Source organism: Olea europaea, unplaced genomic scaffold, assembly GCF_002742605.1.
Source record: "Olea europaea var. sylvestris unplaced genomic scaffold, O_europaea_v1 scaffold870, whole genome shotgun sequence".
Classification (NCBI taxonomy): domain Eukaryota; kingdom Viridiplantae; phylum Streptophyta; class Magnoliopsida; order Lamiales; family Oleaceae; genus Olea; species Olea europaea.
In genome coordinates, this window is record NW_019267156.1 from 102,020 (window position 1) to 118,751 (window position 16,732).

At 31.9% G+C, this 16,732-nt stretch overlaps 2 protein-coding genes across 2 annotated transcripts; both read right to left on the minus strand.

Moving 5' to 3' along the window:
- Positions 1-716: 716 nt before the first annotated feature.
- LOC111392018 (crocetin glucosyltransferase, chloroplastic-like) lies at positions 717-2,502 on the minus strand. Its single transcript, XM_023017305.1, has one exon. It carries the CDS (start codon positions 2,349-2,351, stop codon positions 957-959), a length of 1,395 nt encoding a protein of 464 aa, XP_022873073.1. The 5' UTR covers positions 2,352-2,502; the 3' UTR covers positions 717-956.
- Positions 2,503-8,002: 5,500 nt separating this feature from the next.
- Positions 8,003-9,644, minus strand: LOC111392022. Its single transcript, XM_023017311.1, has 4 exons — positions 9,283-9,644; positions 9,021-9,181; positions 8,871-8,921; positions 8,003-8,364 (listed from the first exon to the last, which is right to left on the minus strand). Exons 1-4 carry the CDS (start codon positions 9,642-9,644, stop codon positions 8,003-8,005), a joined length of 936 nt encoding a protein of 311 aa, XP_022873079.1.
- Positions 9,645-16,732: the final 7,088 nt, after the last annotated feature.

Below are 16,732 nucleotides of genomic sequence, written 5' to 3' on the forward strand. Positions count from 1 at the left end.
ACTCATGATAAATATTCTCTCAAGCAAGTGAACTAATGACTTGTATTTTTCTCTAATTTTTAACTTATGCATATTGAATAGAATCTGATGTTGCCATCTCTCAGAAGACTGTTTCTTTATTTTTATTTTATTTTTCCCTTTTTTTTTTCTCCGGTAGATATTGCTTTCTTCTTTCTTGATGAATTCTCACTTTCTTTAAGGGTTCGTTTCATCGTAAGAATGGAATTTAGATGGAAAGAAAAACGAACATCAAGAAATTGAATTACCTAAAATTTATTTTATTGAGAATTGTCAGGTAAATATATTTTATTAGTATAATTTTTCACCTAAAAAATCTTGAAATTTTGGATCTTTCTATATTCGTTTGACTTTATTTTTTATGAAAATTATCAATTAAAAAGGTAAAATGTATTACAATTGTAGATAGAATTTGTTTCCGTTGTCAAAAAAATAATAAATAAATGAATAAATAAAATTAAAGTTGGAAAACCCATTTTCCCACCTAACCCATAAGAATTGCAATTCCTCAAAAAATTAATAAGAATTATGAAAATCACATTAAAAATGAATTTTATGAAATAAGGCCAAATATGAACCTACATTATCCAGCACATTTTTGTTACGCACTGTAGCACGGAATCTGTACAAAATAAAAAGACAGATGAAGCTAAATGAAAATGACCACAAAATTTGATGCAAACATCGAATTGAGAATGTTTGAAGAAATCGTCTTTAAGAGTCTTTATATTCAATAATCACAAAAAAGACGATCAAAATCATAACAATGCTTAAATAATTCAACTTAAAATATAAACCGTTACTGTCAAAGACCCCTCTTAATTAAATGAACAAATACTTAAATAATAATAACAGTAAACCTGTTCGTGTTCAAACAGCAGGGTTCAAGAACAGTACGGTTCAAATAAGAATCAGACTTCAATCTTCAGCATCACCTCCTAGTGAAAATCTCCAAGTTCCTGAACAAAAGCCTTCAAGTTCTTAGTGGAAGATCCATCCTCCTGCATAGCTTCTCTTGCAGTATTTTTCCATTTCCTAGCATTCTCCCTCAATTCTCGACATTTTTCTCCGTCGTCCATTATTGTTTCAATGCACCTCTTGATCTCGTCGCTCTCAACGGTGCCATCTTCTCTGGGTTTCACTCTTAGGCCTGTCCTCCACACATCTTGTATCAGCCTCGCATTAGTCCCTTGATCAGCCCAGAATGGAAAGGCCACCATGGGAACACCACATGATATACATTCCAATGTCGAATTCCATCCACAATGTGTCACGAAACAACCCACCGAGGGGTGTGTTAGGACATCGAGTTGGGAACACCATGGTACTATTTTTCCCAGTTTTTCCAATTCTACTAGACAACTTAGTTTATCGTCATCTTTTTCTTCTTCTGGGTTTTCTTTTACTCGAATGACCCACAGAAAGGGTCGGCCACACTCGAGTAATCCTTTAGCAATCTCCTCAAGTTGAACTTTCGGGAGCCTCAGAATAGTCCCAAATGACAGATAAACAACAGAAGAATCGGGCTTGGAGTTCAACCATTGCACATAATCCTCTGATTGATGAAAAAGATCACCACCAATAGACTTATCAGACGGATCTTCACCACCCAAGAATGCAGAAGGAATTAAGGGTCCAATCCCGATTAACTCGTAATGTTCAATCGCCTTAAGTGCATCAGGCTCTAGCGCATCAAATGAATTCACAAGAACTTTTGGCTTTGTTTCTGCATCTAATGTTTCTAGATGCTCTTTACACGTAGAAACCGCAAAAACTTTGTGATCGCTGCTCGGAGGAAGCACAAAGGAGGGAAGATCACGTTTAGCTAGCAATGGAAGTCTAGGAAGCTGGATTTTCCAGGAAGGATCATCCGACGAATTAGTGATTTCTTCACCATAGCCATTGAAATAATAGTAGTATATATCCAACACAGTTGTTGGCTGAATCCACAGAAGAGCACTCGGGACATGCATTTCACGTGCCACCGCTGCAGCCCATGGAAGCAGGAGACTATAAACTAGGCACGTAACTGGACGGCCTTGCTCGGCACTGCTGAGAATCGTTTTCCTTATAGTGTTGGAACTGCGATTTCTGATCTCTTTCATGTATTGATCGTGATCTTCACTGGGTTTGCACCCATCATCAGAGAATGCCGTAAAAGTAATGTCGTTGGTGACATCGCCGGCAGCTTTGGCTATCCGTTGCTGGGCATATAAACCAGTTGAAAAGGTAACTTCAATGCCATTTCTGACAAGGGTCTTGGCAAATGTAAGCAGTGGATTGAGATGCCCTTGTGCAGGAAAGGTTACGAGGAGGACGTGAGGACGAACCATTTTCTGGCAGTGTGTGAGGTATAATAATAAAAATATTATTGCAGCAGATCTTCTATAATCTTGACTAGAAATGAGTAGTGGTACATAGCATTGGGGATTTGGCAATATTTAAATAGGAAGAGGCGAATGCATGACGTTTGAGATGACAATATGTTCGTACAGCGTCGCTTATCTTCCAGTAGGCAGTAATGGTACGTGGACAGATTTTATGGAAGAAATTCGGGAAAATATTGTGAGCCCTTAAAGCATTTGTCATATTTTTAATTCATTGCACCGAACTTTGTACCTGTTTGTCAATCATTATTTTAAAATTATTTTTTATTAAACTCATTTTAAGCCCATGTTTAAACCCCATTTTTCAATCAAAATACATTCTTTAACAGTGATTTGACATCATTTCAATCACATATTTTTAATAAAATAATATTATATGCAAATAAAAAACTTTTCCTTATTTGTCAACCACACATTTCTCATCAATACACTATTCAAAAATTCATTTTCTTCACAAAAATGGGATTCAAACAAGAGCTAAATCAAACATTCTTACAAAAAAATATTTAAAGTATTGCTATAGGTACAAAGATTATTGAACAGAATTTATACAAGAATTCAAAACACACACACATGCATGGGTTGGTAGTGTTTTTTTGTCTCCAGTATAAAACTCACAGGGCCCCCACCCCATATGAGTATCCTATTTTTCTTCCGTTGGAATAATTCTGGACGTGCAGAATTATTGAAATATTTATATGTAAATTCAAATTGGCTATTTCATAACTTATTTTCTTGCCTATTGATAAACAAACAAGGACAGCCTATTGGCTAATTACTTGTCTCATTTTTAATTTTTAATTTCGTTATGCAAATATATTTAAAATCCCTGTACTATGTTTCGTAGGATTAAAATCTTTTTTTTAGTAAATTTTGATAGAAATTAATGGAATGTGTGATTGTGGGACTCATAAAATATGCGATTAAAATTAATTATTAATTTTAACTTAAATTGATACCAAACAAGGGAAGCTTTCCACCTCGACTTTACAATGTACCACTTGCCTCCTCGATTGTTAGAAAATGTGGGAACTTTATCTTTTGAAAAAGAAGGCAATCTTGTTGGATGTGAAGATGAAGTTGCGAAAACACCCCATGGACAAGTATTGATGTTTCATCATTTGCAATGACTCTCGTCGACTTTCCTTGAGTGAAGATTTTATTTTGCACATCTCTTTATCAAAAGAAGATTCAAACATTGGACTTACTTACTAGTAATCGATTTATAGAGGTTATTTTTATTAGTTTTGGTTACCTTTTTTTCCGAATCCTTATTAGATTCGATTTAAGGTATCTTGTACTTATATTCTTTTTCATGGGATTTTCGATTCGTCCCCTTCTCTAACTTGCACTTTTTCAATTTGTTAAATAATGATTTCTACGATATGGTGGGTTGATTTTTAAAAAAGGGTAAACTGTCAATTAGTTTAATTTGTCACATTTATGTCTCAAACATTTTTATATTGCATTTTTATTCTTAAACTAAAATAAATTGTTCCCAATTATGATTTCTCTTCAAAAAAATTTCCTTATTATACATTTTTCATTAAAATAATATTTCAAAATATATTTCGGCAAAAAAGAATTAGGGCTTGACAGGCACTTAATAAATAGTAAAAACACACCTTTGACCATTTTACTTTTAAATAAACCAGTGGTGTAAAGGACATAAGTGTAGTGGTAGTCTCAACTTTGCTAACAGCCGCAGTGTGAGGGTTCGATTCCTGAGATATGAAATTGGACTCTTTGTGAGTACCAGTGTACGGGCAAACTTTTGTTCTCTGGCCGATTGGGGCACATCCTTCGATTTACCTCTTGCACAATACTCCAGGAACGAGGCGGTGGGGCCCTCAAGATTGGGGTTCAACCTTTTTTTTTTCTTTTTTTTTAATGAAAACAAATTATAATGCAATGATGCAACTAAATAATTAAACCTCATTTCAAAATGCGATAACAATATTTGGGCAAAAATTATGATTAAGAAGAAAAAATTTTAATCAATAAAATGTTCAAAATATGAACGTGATCAAGAAAAATTAAGAATATAAGTGTAATAATGAATAAAAGTTAATGATATCTAGCTCCTATTTGGCCTCATTATTTGATGTTATAATTTTTGAAATAATGTTTTTTTGGACAATGTATGTTTGAAAAAGAAGAATTTTTTTAATTTATATATAATATTATTTTATCGAAAAATATATAATTAAAAAAAGAGAGAAAAATGTATCACGAATTTTGACGGGGTTCAAACAAGATATTAAATATAATTAAGATGTAATATATTTGTAAAAAATTATATTATTGATAAAACGACCTTTTATAATTTCTGTACGAACATCGATTCCCTCGTGCATCTCATGGTAACAAGCCTGGTCTGTCACATTGGCCACAAAAAAATTATATTATTAATATAATTAGCACTCGTTGTACATATCACGTGACGTGGACCCATTGTCCCATTTTTTTAAAATGAAAATGAGTGAAATATTTTTTTTTTAAAAATAAAGTGGTTGAAAAATAAAAAAAAATTTCTATTTACATGTAATAATATTTTTGTGTGATTAAAAATAAGAGAATAAAAAATAAAATATAACGAAATTTCGCTTTTAATTTTCGAACGGGCATAGAAGAGCAAAATTTCGCTTTTAATTTTCCAACTGCACCGCATATACTGCCATAAAGCGAATATTCCAAATTTCATCATTACATTTTGATTTCTTTCAATCTCATTCGAGTTCCAATATTTAAAAGGGTAATGCTATTCTACTATGCGGGGCTCAACAGAACCGCCACAGATTACTCACGTGCAAGGAGTAGGTAATTTTTGGGCATTTTTTATTGGATGGGGTCCACTCCTATTGTGAGTCACCTGTAGAAAATCTGGTAAAATAGATTTGGTAGAATGGCTTTATCCCATTTAAAAATTTATTTTTTTATCATCCACTCTTTCAATAAAATAATTTTCAATGTAAATTTAATTTTTTTAATTTTTAACTAAACATTTTTCTAAAAATTATTATTACAAAATTTAATTTTCTCAAATTTGAGGTTTAAACAAAGGCCTCTATTTTGAGTCACATTAAATTCCTAAAAATATATTTTTGAATAGTGTATTGATAGAAAATGTATATTTAAAAAATAAAGAAAAATTTTGAATTTATACGTAATATTATTTTATTGAAAAATGTGTAGTTGAAATGATGACAAATCACTGTTTAAGAATATATTTTTTTTGAAAAAAATGTGGTTCAAACATGACCTTAACAGTCAATGAGATAAAAAAAAATTAAGTATTTTGATTTTTAAAAATTCTTTAATAAAGTTTGTATTTCTAAAAATGCAACAACATTAAAGAAACACTGGAAAGATTAATAAAATATGGAGCGGGAATATTGGGGGAAAAAAAAGGAAAAAGAAAAAACATTACGAGAGTATAGTACACCTTTTCGCCTTATTTTGAGTTATCATATTATTTGAAAAATAAATATTTAAAAATTAAAAATTGTCCCAAATTTTTATTTATAAATAATGTTAATCTCGATCTTGAAGATTCAGAATCCAAAACGATAATTCATATCAATTTTTATGAATGCCAGTTGAAAGAAAATGAGATTCAATAGAAAAAGAAAATTAGTGTCTGCAACTTTTATTTATGCTTGAAAATGGTATATTATTATTATTATTTTCTTATTTTTTATTTTTTTTTAATTGGGGTTGAGGAAGTGAATTTCGGTATATCCAATATTTATTATTTATCGAATTTCGTTATGAAAGAATTATATACAGCAGAAAACACTTGCATATACATTAAAAAATAATAATAATAAAAATAAAAAAATTCAATAACAACTCTACATTTTTCAAGCTATTGAACCAAACAAAGTCATAAAAGCCACATGGTTTCAATTTCTCTTAGAACATTCTCAAGAGAGTCTTTAATTTTAAAAAGCATATTTTATAATTTAGAGTGCATTTATAAATTTAGAGAATAAAATTTTTGAAGGACTCGAAAAAGCTCTTTTTATTTAATACTTAGTTTTACCACCCTAAAAAATATTTATTATTTTTCTCTCTTTTATTTTAATTAACTTTTCTTTAAATCATTATATTAATTTTTAACACTGAAATTTGAAATACTTTGAATACATTTAATTAAAGAGAATGAATCTGCCCATTCTTTAAGGAATAATGCTATTTGCAATCGCTCACTGCAACAGTCGCCTTATGTGGCATATACATGACAGGTAGTTATTTGATACATTAATGAATAAAAAACATACCACATTAATGTATCAAATAATCACATGCCATGTGTATGCTACGTAGGGTGACTACCGCAGTGAACGACTACGAATAACATTACTCTTCTTTAAGAGGGTGTTTAAAATTCATTTTCATATAAAAATGTATTTTAGAATAGTAAAATGATAGAAAATGTGTGGTTAAAAAATGAGGAAAAATTTTGGATTTACGTGTAATATTATTTTAATAAAGAATGTGTGGTTGAAAAGAAAAAAGAGAAAAATGCATTTTGAAAAAAATGAGTACCAAACAGAGATTAAATGAAAATGTTAATTTAAAGAGTCTCTTAAAACATGATTCTTAATATTGACTCTTTTCTCGTTTGGCTTCTATTAAATTTCATTTCATTTCTCTCTTATTTTCAACCACACAATTTTTTATAAAATAATGTTATACGTAAATCAAAAAAAAAATTCTTCTTTTTTAACCATTTATTTTTTTAAAAAATTATTTCATCCATTTTTATTTTTGAAAAATGGGGCCAAACGGTAGCTAAAAGACACTGAGTCTCTTATGTCTTCAAGATTTATCGATTTGACTATTCCTAACAACCTGTCACTTTATTGGTCACTAATATAGAATATTTTATTTTATTAAGCATTAAATGTTCAGTTTCCAAGATAATATATTTTATCAAGTGGGGTTTTTTGTTTCCAGAAATGTCAACACAGTTACTATATCGGTTTGAAGATTGATGCGATGACGTCGACTCTATTGACTCCATTAAGGCATTAACTTCATGTCCCTAACATGTATAGTATAGAGTCATGTTCTTGATTTAGCCTCGTGAACGTGTAAGATAAATCTTTAGATGTACGTGACAAAGCTGAACTCAACTAATTACTAAAATTGAAAATCTTGTGATGATAAACTCTCGTGTGATAGAGATGATGTATGCTAACTGGTTGAAAGAAGATTGACGAAAAATGTTAGCGCTTGGGAGGTGTTGTGATGATAATTTGTATGGACCATTATGATGCAGAACTTTGTTCAAGGTAAAATTGTTGTTGGCATACAAATAAAATTACATTCATATTCGCAATTTCGCTTCCTCAACCCGATTCATAAAAGAATAAATAAATATATTATAATAATAATAATAATAATAAGAGGAAACACAGGAAAACCCAACGTGGAGTTCAAAGACGTTGAAGATGAAACTGAACCAGCAAAGATGATTTTAGAGAAGCTAGTAATCAGGGACGGACGTAGACATTTTAGACTAGGGGGTCAATAACGAACTTTTAAAAAAGTGATGAAAAATTAAAATAAGATATATCTTATTACAATTGCTATCTACGTGTTCTCATACTTTGATAACATTCCATAATTACATCATTTTCAATCTTATCAAAAACATCTTTCTCAATATATACAATCAAACTATCATTCAACCATTGATCTTCGATTCGATTGCGAAGACAATTTTTGATGTAAGTCATTGCAGAAAATGCTCTCTCGATCGGAGCAGTAGCCACGGGAAGAACTAAGGTTAGTGTCACAAGTTTGTAGACTAATGGATACACTTCATGTTTATTCTTCACAATCAACTTCTGTGCAAGATCGCTAATACCTTGTAATTCTTCAAAATCTTCAGAAGTGTGCATATCAAGAATATACATATCTAGTTGATCATCAAGTTCTAGAATATCTGCTGCATCAAAACATACTGGATAATACTGACATAGTCGAATCAATTTGATCTTGTCAAAAGCAGCAAATGAATTACTTGAAGATAAACACGCAATACAAATAAGCAAGTCACTATTTACTTCAAAAAAACGATCATTCAACTCTTAAAGTTGCATATTAATGACGGCATATAAAACATTTACACACGAAAATGATGCAAATTTGTCACTGTCTCACGCCGTGGACGAACTACAGTTACGAACATATCATCCATAACGGGAACATTGATCTTGTGAGTTTCACTAAACGAACAAATCACTCCCAAAAAAGAATCTCATCCATCATCTCTCATGATTTGGAGCCATATTTTACATATTTGCACCAATTTCATAGCATTGACAATATTTTGGTCCTTTCTTTGTAATGCTCTTGACAATTCGTTTGAAATCCCTAAAATCTTTTTCCTGAGATGTAGATTAAATGCAAATTTAAATCTTAACATCAACTCCAATGAAATGCATGCATCACCTCTTTTTCCGGTACTTATAGTATCAATAGCAATCATCTCAATGACATCGACTATAGTTGAAAATATGGCAATCAAGTTAATTAAACAACTATAGTGAGAGCCCCAACGTGTATCACCAAAACGCTAAAGAGTAATTTCTTGATTGAGACCCTGTTCGCTTGATATTTCACCAACACTAAGTGATTCAAGAATTTTCTTTCTTTGGTTCTCTCGATTAAGATCACTCCGTTTAGTTGATCCTCCAACAATATTCACCAATCTATGTACTGTAGTGAAGAAAGTTTCAATCTTCGAATTTTTTGTGCCACAGCTACAAGAGTTAGTTAAAGTTGATGAGCAAAGCAATGGATGTAGTAAGCACTTGGATTTTCTTTCAAAATAAGTGCTTTGAGACCATTATACTCACCTCACATGTTACTAGCTCCATCATATCCCTGACCTCTCAAATTAGATATGCTTAAGCTATGCGTTGAGAATAATTGATTAATTGCAGCCTTAAGTGAGGCAGCTGTGGTATTCAAAACATGAATGACACTAATAAAATGTTCCAATATACACCCACTCTTCACATAACCAATGACAACTAACATTTGCTCTTTCACAGAAATGTCTCGAGATTCATTAACTAAAATTGGGAAGAAACTATCACGAACATTTTCGAAAATCACATGTAGACATTCAGAAACAATAGCACTTACAATATCTTTTTGCACTCTTGGTGATGTTAATTTCAAATTCTCAGGTGCATTTGTCAAAGTAATGGCCTTAATCATGATTATGATCACACAACCAATGCAGTAGTTTAAGAAAGTTTTCTTGATTGTTTGAATCTTCAAATTCATCATGTCCACGAAATGTCATCCCTTGTCGTAGAAGAAATCGAACACAATCAATTGAAGCATTTAATTGGATTCGATAATTTGTTCGAGCTTGATGTGATTGTTTAACGAGACAAGATCGAATACTTTGTTCTTAATTCTTAAACAATTCATATTTGACCCGAGCTTGATTGTGTGCACTACTTAAAGCCCCAACGTGTTTTCTTATATATTCTTTCTTTTTCCAATTTGAGAATCCGCCTTTAACAAATACCACCATTCAAATCAAAAAGAAAATAATAAAAGCAAAAAATTGCATCATTTGCTATACTGTATTCCAACCAAATGGGATGCTCATTATACCACGAAACATAAAATCGTCGATCTATTTTACCTATTCTTGTGGGTGAAAATATATGATTACGAGGCTGACAAGGACCTCTTTGCATATATGTTCTTCAAATCACATCTCGAATATTAACATTATAATAATGATTTGGAACTCTCAATCCAAGATCAGAGGGAAGCTGTGCAACATCAACATCCCCAATATCTCCAATATCTCCAACATCTCCAATATCTTCAACATTTCCAACGTCTCCATTACTCCCAAATCCAACATCAACATCTCCAATACCCCCAACATCTCCAACATTAACATCTCCAACATCGTTTTCATCCCTTTTCTTTCGAACATTCCTTTCGTCGATATTTTGTTCATCACAGGAAATCGTAAATGCACGTTAAAAATATTTTTCCATAACTGAAACAAACCAAAAATGAAAAATCAACAAGATTAGAAATGCCTAAATCAGTTTATACTATGTCATACCTACCAAAAGTTAGACAAAGTTTCAATCTTCCCAAATCAATATTATCAATTTATATATAAATAAGTAACAAAGCCCTAAATCAGAAAAGGGTCAATTTCCTAAATCAAAGCCCCAAATCAGAATTCAGAAATCCCTAAATTACATTTATTAGGCAGGAACCGAACATGAATCATAATTGATTAATTTTATTGTACATAAATCCAAGTTTAGAAATAGAACTAATTAATTGGCTAAGGGCTAAGGCTATTGACTTGCAGAGGCAGGCAGGCAGCAAAGCAATTATGGACTTAAGGTTTTACGGAGAAGAATTCAAAGAAAAATTTTGAGTAAAGCTTCTAACCTTCAAGTCAGTAAAACTGGTTCGCCCCTGACTGATTGCCGAAGAGATTGATGGGTCGTCGGGTCCGACGTTGGCTGTTGCAGTCGCATAGAGGCAGGAGGCGATTCAGGTGGCCGATTGGCCGGTGCATGGCAGCGTGCGTACACTGCGTGGGAAAGAGTAAAAGAGAAACAGTCAGGTAGAAACGACTGGGCACTGGCTGCAGCCTGCAGGGAAGGACAGGTGGCCAGTGGGTGAGTGCTTCAATGGTGGGAGTGCACTGTGTGAGAGCCGGAGAGACGAGAGTCGAGAGAGAAAGAACTGGAGTCTGTAGAAGCAGGGAAGAAATTGTGAATGTTGTTCCGCCAGTGCTAGTAACCTCTAAAATGTAATTTGATTGCTGTTTTTTAAAGGAAGAAAATGAAATTGCTCCCAATTCTGATTTGGCCTTCTCGTCTTATTCAGATTTTTCATATCTTATTTGGAGAATAAATATTAAAAAATTAAAATTCATCTGGATCATTTGTTAAATTTAAAAATAAATTAAAATATGTTTTTAAATTCATTTGGAGTGTCAAAATTCATAAACTCCAAAAACATTTCTCTAGACAAGATAAAAAGTAGCAGTATCCCTACAAATTTTTGCACGAAAATGGATGAAAACTACAAAACTCAAATACGACAGCCTCAACCCTTGTTTATTCATCATGAAATAAGTCTTTAATATTATATAAGTAATATACTACTTGTACATAATGCGATATTCATAACAGTGTCCATCCCCCTTATATAATGAAAGAGGACCCACGGAGATGGATACCCTAATGTACATATAACATCACTCATTATATAAATGTCATGAAATGAAAGATTAATGTTCCATCTACAAACCCAATATTCAATATTTCTTTTTATTTTTAAAATATATCTTTAACTTTGAAATTAAGAGAGAGAAATATATATATATATATATATATATAAAAGAAGTCTATATTAGGAAGGTATGCTAGTCGGGAATCCCTATAATTAAGCCAATCCCTACAATTAAGCCTATTCATGATCCTACAAATTTATTGTTATATCATGTAACACTCCCTCTCAATTTAGAGCATAGATATTAATCATATCCAACTTGTTACAAATATAATCAACCCAAATCCCATTTCAAGCATTTGTGAAAATATCTCCAAATTGTTCTCCAGTTCTCATATATCCTGTGAAAATTAAATTATACTGTACTTTCTCATGAACGAAATGACGATAAATCTCAATATATTCAGTTCCTTCATGAAATACAGGATTAGAAGTAATATGAAGAGCCGCTTGATTGTCACACCACAACTTTGTTGGTATTGAAGTCTTAAGACCAACATCAGTTAAGAGTTTATATATCCACATTATCTCACATACAGACCGTGCCATAGCTCTATGTTCTGATTCTGTACTGGATTGGGACACAACATTTTGTTTCTTACTTTTCCATTCCAATAAAAACATAGTAGCCAGTAGTGGATCTTCGGTCAATTATAAAACCCACCCAATCTGCATTTGAGTAGTATTCAATGTTAATATGCCCATGATTTCTGTAGAGTCCCCATGTCCAGGAGTTCCCAACATAAGATCTATTCTAAAGCTGCCCAATGGTAAACTGTTGGGGAAGACATGAATTGACTTACAATACTGACAAGGAAAATAATGCCAGATTCAAACTATTTGTAGAAGATTGAGTGGTCGGACTTGCTCTTTTGCATTCCAAACTTTTTCACTGCATAACTAAAATTTTCCAACTAAGCATGTAGACTTTGTTTTAAACCATATAAAGACTTTCAAAAATGACACATTTTCCCATACTCCCTCAGTGTAACAAACCCATGTAATTGCTCCATATAAACTTTCTCCTGGAGATCACCATGTAAGAAGGCATTTTTTATGTCGACTGATGTAAAAGCCAATTATGAGTAATTGTCATAGTAATGAATAAGCGAACAAACGTTAATGTAGCTACAAGAGAGAAAGTGTCAGAGTAATCCACACCATAAGTTTGAGCATAGCCTTTAACAACAAGACGAGCTTTAAGCCTAGCCATTGATCCATCAAGATTGACTTTGACTACAAAAACTCACTTACATCCAATAGCCTTTTTTCCTATGGGTAAATTTCACTATATTCCATGTACCATTAGCATCCAAAGCATTCATCTCCTCTATCATAGCATCACGCCAACTAGGATAGGATAAGGCTTTATGAATAGTTTTTGAAAGGTCACGGAGTCAGGGGAAGCAACAAAAGAACAAGACGAAGAAGACAAGTAATCATAAGAAATAAAAGATGAAATAGGATTAGTGTACTGACGTTTACCTTTGTGGAGACCAATAGGTAGATCAAGGTCACTAGACCCTAGATCCGATTTTCAAAGAAGAGTCAGGTGTGGAACATACACTAGGAGGGTTTCGTTGTCTAGAATATACACCTTTCAAGTAGGGAGAGGTGGTGTGAGAGCTACAGGTGTAAAAGCAACGTTGGTTAACTCATAAGTGACATTATAAAACAACAAATCATTATCCTCCCCCTTCCTAAAAGATGTATAAGAAGCAGGAAAGAAAAGAATATGTTCCAGAAAGGTAACATCAGCTGACACAAGATAATTGTTAAGACTCGGATAATAGCATCGATACCCTTTTTGTGGACGAAAGTAACCTAAAAAAATACATTTTAAGGATTTGAGATCTAATTTAGTTACTTGTGGACGAACATCACGAGCATAACAAGTATTACCAAATATTTTAGGTTCAATATAAAACAAGGGTGTAGTGGGAGAAAATGACACTATAAGGAATCTTACCTCGATGAACAAATGAAGGAATCCGATTAATTAAAAAACAAGCCGTGGAGACTGCATTAACCCAAAATTGTTTAGGAATATGCATCTGGAACAAAAGTGTACTGGTTATCTCAAAAAGATGTCTATTTTTCTTTCAGCCACACCATTCTGAAAGGGTGTGTAACAAATGAAGATTAACACGTGAAGATTGGTGAATAATACCATTTTGAAGCATATAAGCCTGAAAAGGGTTGGAAAATTTTTCTTTGGCATTATCACTTCTCAATGTATGTATAGAAATATTAAACCGTGTTTTAATTTCAGCACAAATGGCACTAAAATGAGAAAATAATTCAAAATGATTCTTCATTAAATAAAGTTAAGTCACATAAGAAAAATCATCAATAAAGGTAACAAAATACCGAAATCTAGTTTCGGACACAACAGGACAAAGACCCTATACATCTGAATGAACTAACTCAAAAGGATAGACGATGATGTTTTATAAACTGATACGACTCACAATCTAAAGACGATACATTATGAAACTAAGGACATAATTTTTTTCAAAAAAAATAAAGACAGATTTCCCAATTGATAATGTGCTTTAAAAGGAGTTAAGACACCTGAACACGCAATAGACTTGGGCACCTGTCTATCTAGAATATAGAAATTGCTTGATTCATGTCCTTTATTAATAATCATCTTTGTTGTAAGATCCTAAAAAGACAATGATCAAGAAAGAATGAGATACAACGATTTAGGGTCCAAGTAAGTTTGCTCACAGACATTAAATTAAAAAAAAATTGTGGACTTGAGACAGAGTATAAGAAAATTGATGGAGTTGGATTAATGGTGCCAGAATTGAGGTCAGGAGAAGTAGAACCATCAGCTGAAGTGGCAGATTTGGATAAAGTCAATTTGATTAAGTTGGCGAACTGAAAATTTGAAATAAGAAAATCATTTTTTTGGGTTTGAACTAAATTAATTAGTTAACAAATTATTTAAAAAAATAAAATAATTTGACTTGTTTAAAAAAATTTAGGGAGATTCGGTTCTTATTCAATTTTTTGATTCTTGATCTATAACCAAACCAAACCCATCGGTTCTTGATTCAGATACATGTTCGGGTATTTAATTTAAGAAGAATCGTTCGGTTCAGTTCGATTTGATCTGTTCGGTTCGATTCGGTTCGAGAGTTTTGTCCAGCCCTAACTCCAACCCCAAGTCATCCCCATGCTCCTATTCGGGATTTTCCTGTACGTTCGATTCAAATTGAGGTTTGGGCTCATGGTCAGGCTCAACCTCATCACCAAGCTCATTTACTATCTCCAGTTGAAGTACTAAGCTCTCACTCTACCTCTCTAGAAAGGTGTGATAGTATATACCAAACTCAAAGTTGGTTGGGTGCTTTGGAGGGTTACCTTCTAACATCTCATCTCTAACCATAAATTCCATGTCTCCCCATTGAGGTGGAAGTGAGTGTATGGGGGTTATTCACAGTCTCGATATATGTGATCTCCAGTCCTATATCCACAGCTACCCTACATCTTTCATAGATGTCTCGAACATGTTCGACAAGTGAATGAGTCGAGTCAGTCAGGTAATTCTCATAAGACTGAATGAGAATGTTGCTTTACAAGTTGTAATCTTTCTAGTGATCTGATAAGTATCCAATTATATTTATTTTTGTAGTGATATCAAAGTATACATTATGCTCTTGTGGTTTTAATAAAATTGCTAATCAGTATAATTTCATGTATAACAAAATAATAACATGCATAACATATTTCATTCTAAACATTCAATTATAATCATTTCATAAATTCTAGTTTAAATGATACATAAATTATGCTTGAAAATAAAATGAAACACAACATTTTCTCTATTCCTTGAAATTATTGGACGGGTAATAGATTGACGAGCGCTAAATGCCCTGGGTCTTATTTTAATAATTGTTTAATAAAAATCTCATAATATATAGAACAAAATAAAAGAGCAAGTAGACACTTATTGGCGTGTAACTTGCAAAATAACAATAATCGTTTCCTTAAAAAAAAAATATTGATGCACGTATGCTTGTAGGTCGTAAAAATTTTAGGCGTGGAGATTCTATCATAAATTTCACGACTTTAAATGAATATTGTGACCTGTGATTAATAGTATAGAAAACTAAGACCCCTTGAAGCACATTTGAGCTATGATATATAAAGTGTACATTATTCATAATTAAGGTTTCAGAATCAACTTATATCATGCAATTTTTTTAATCCTCACATACCCAATGAATATTATCCATGACTTATTGGAAGTCGCAGGGCAATATTGATGTACAATTCTAATTGGACAAAGATCCAATTGACAATGAATTATGATGCCATATTGGTAAGTATACCTTAGAATGTCCAAGTCACAAAAATTAATTAATTATTATTATTATTATTATTATTATTATTTTTTTTTTTTTACAGCTACCAATGAAAACAAAACCTAATGTATGATTTTATAAATCTTTTGAGCAGTATCATTTATTCACATATAAGTCTAAAATGTATATCAATTTTTACTTTAAAATCCAAGCATTGTCGAAAAATCAAGCGGAGAAGAATTAGCCATGCTTTCTCCTGGATAACAAAGAAAGTACACTCACGTTGACTAATAATACAATTAAATCTTTTTGAAAATATTAATTAAAACATTATTTAAAAATTAAATATTTTAACGGTTTATTCAAAGTAAATTCAATAAATTTTCAAATGTCATAATCATAACAATTTGACATAATAGAAATAAAATATCTTTTTTTTTTATTCATTTAGACAACTAAGTTTTCAAAAATAAATTGTGATTCAAAGAAAAAAATTTATGCACATAAATCACATTTACACATAACGGTACTTATATATAATGAATGAATTTTTTTTTAAGTCTACAGAAAAGTAAAACCATGCTTTGATACTAAACTGTAACATCTCAAGTCCATCACTCTAGTATTTTAATTTTTTAAATAAAAAACGTAGACTTGAAATGTTACCAAACATCTCCTCTATCTTATTTAAGCATAATTTTT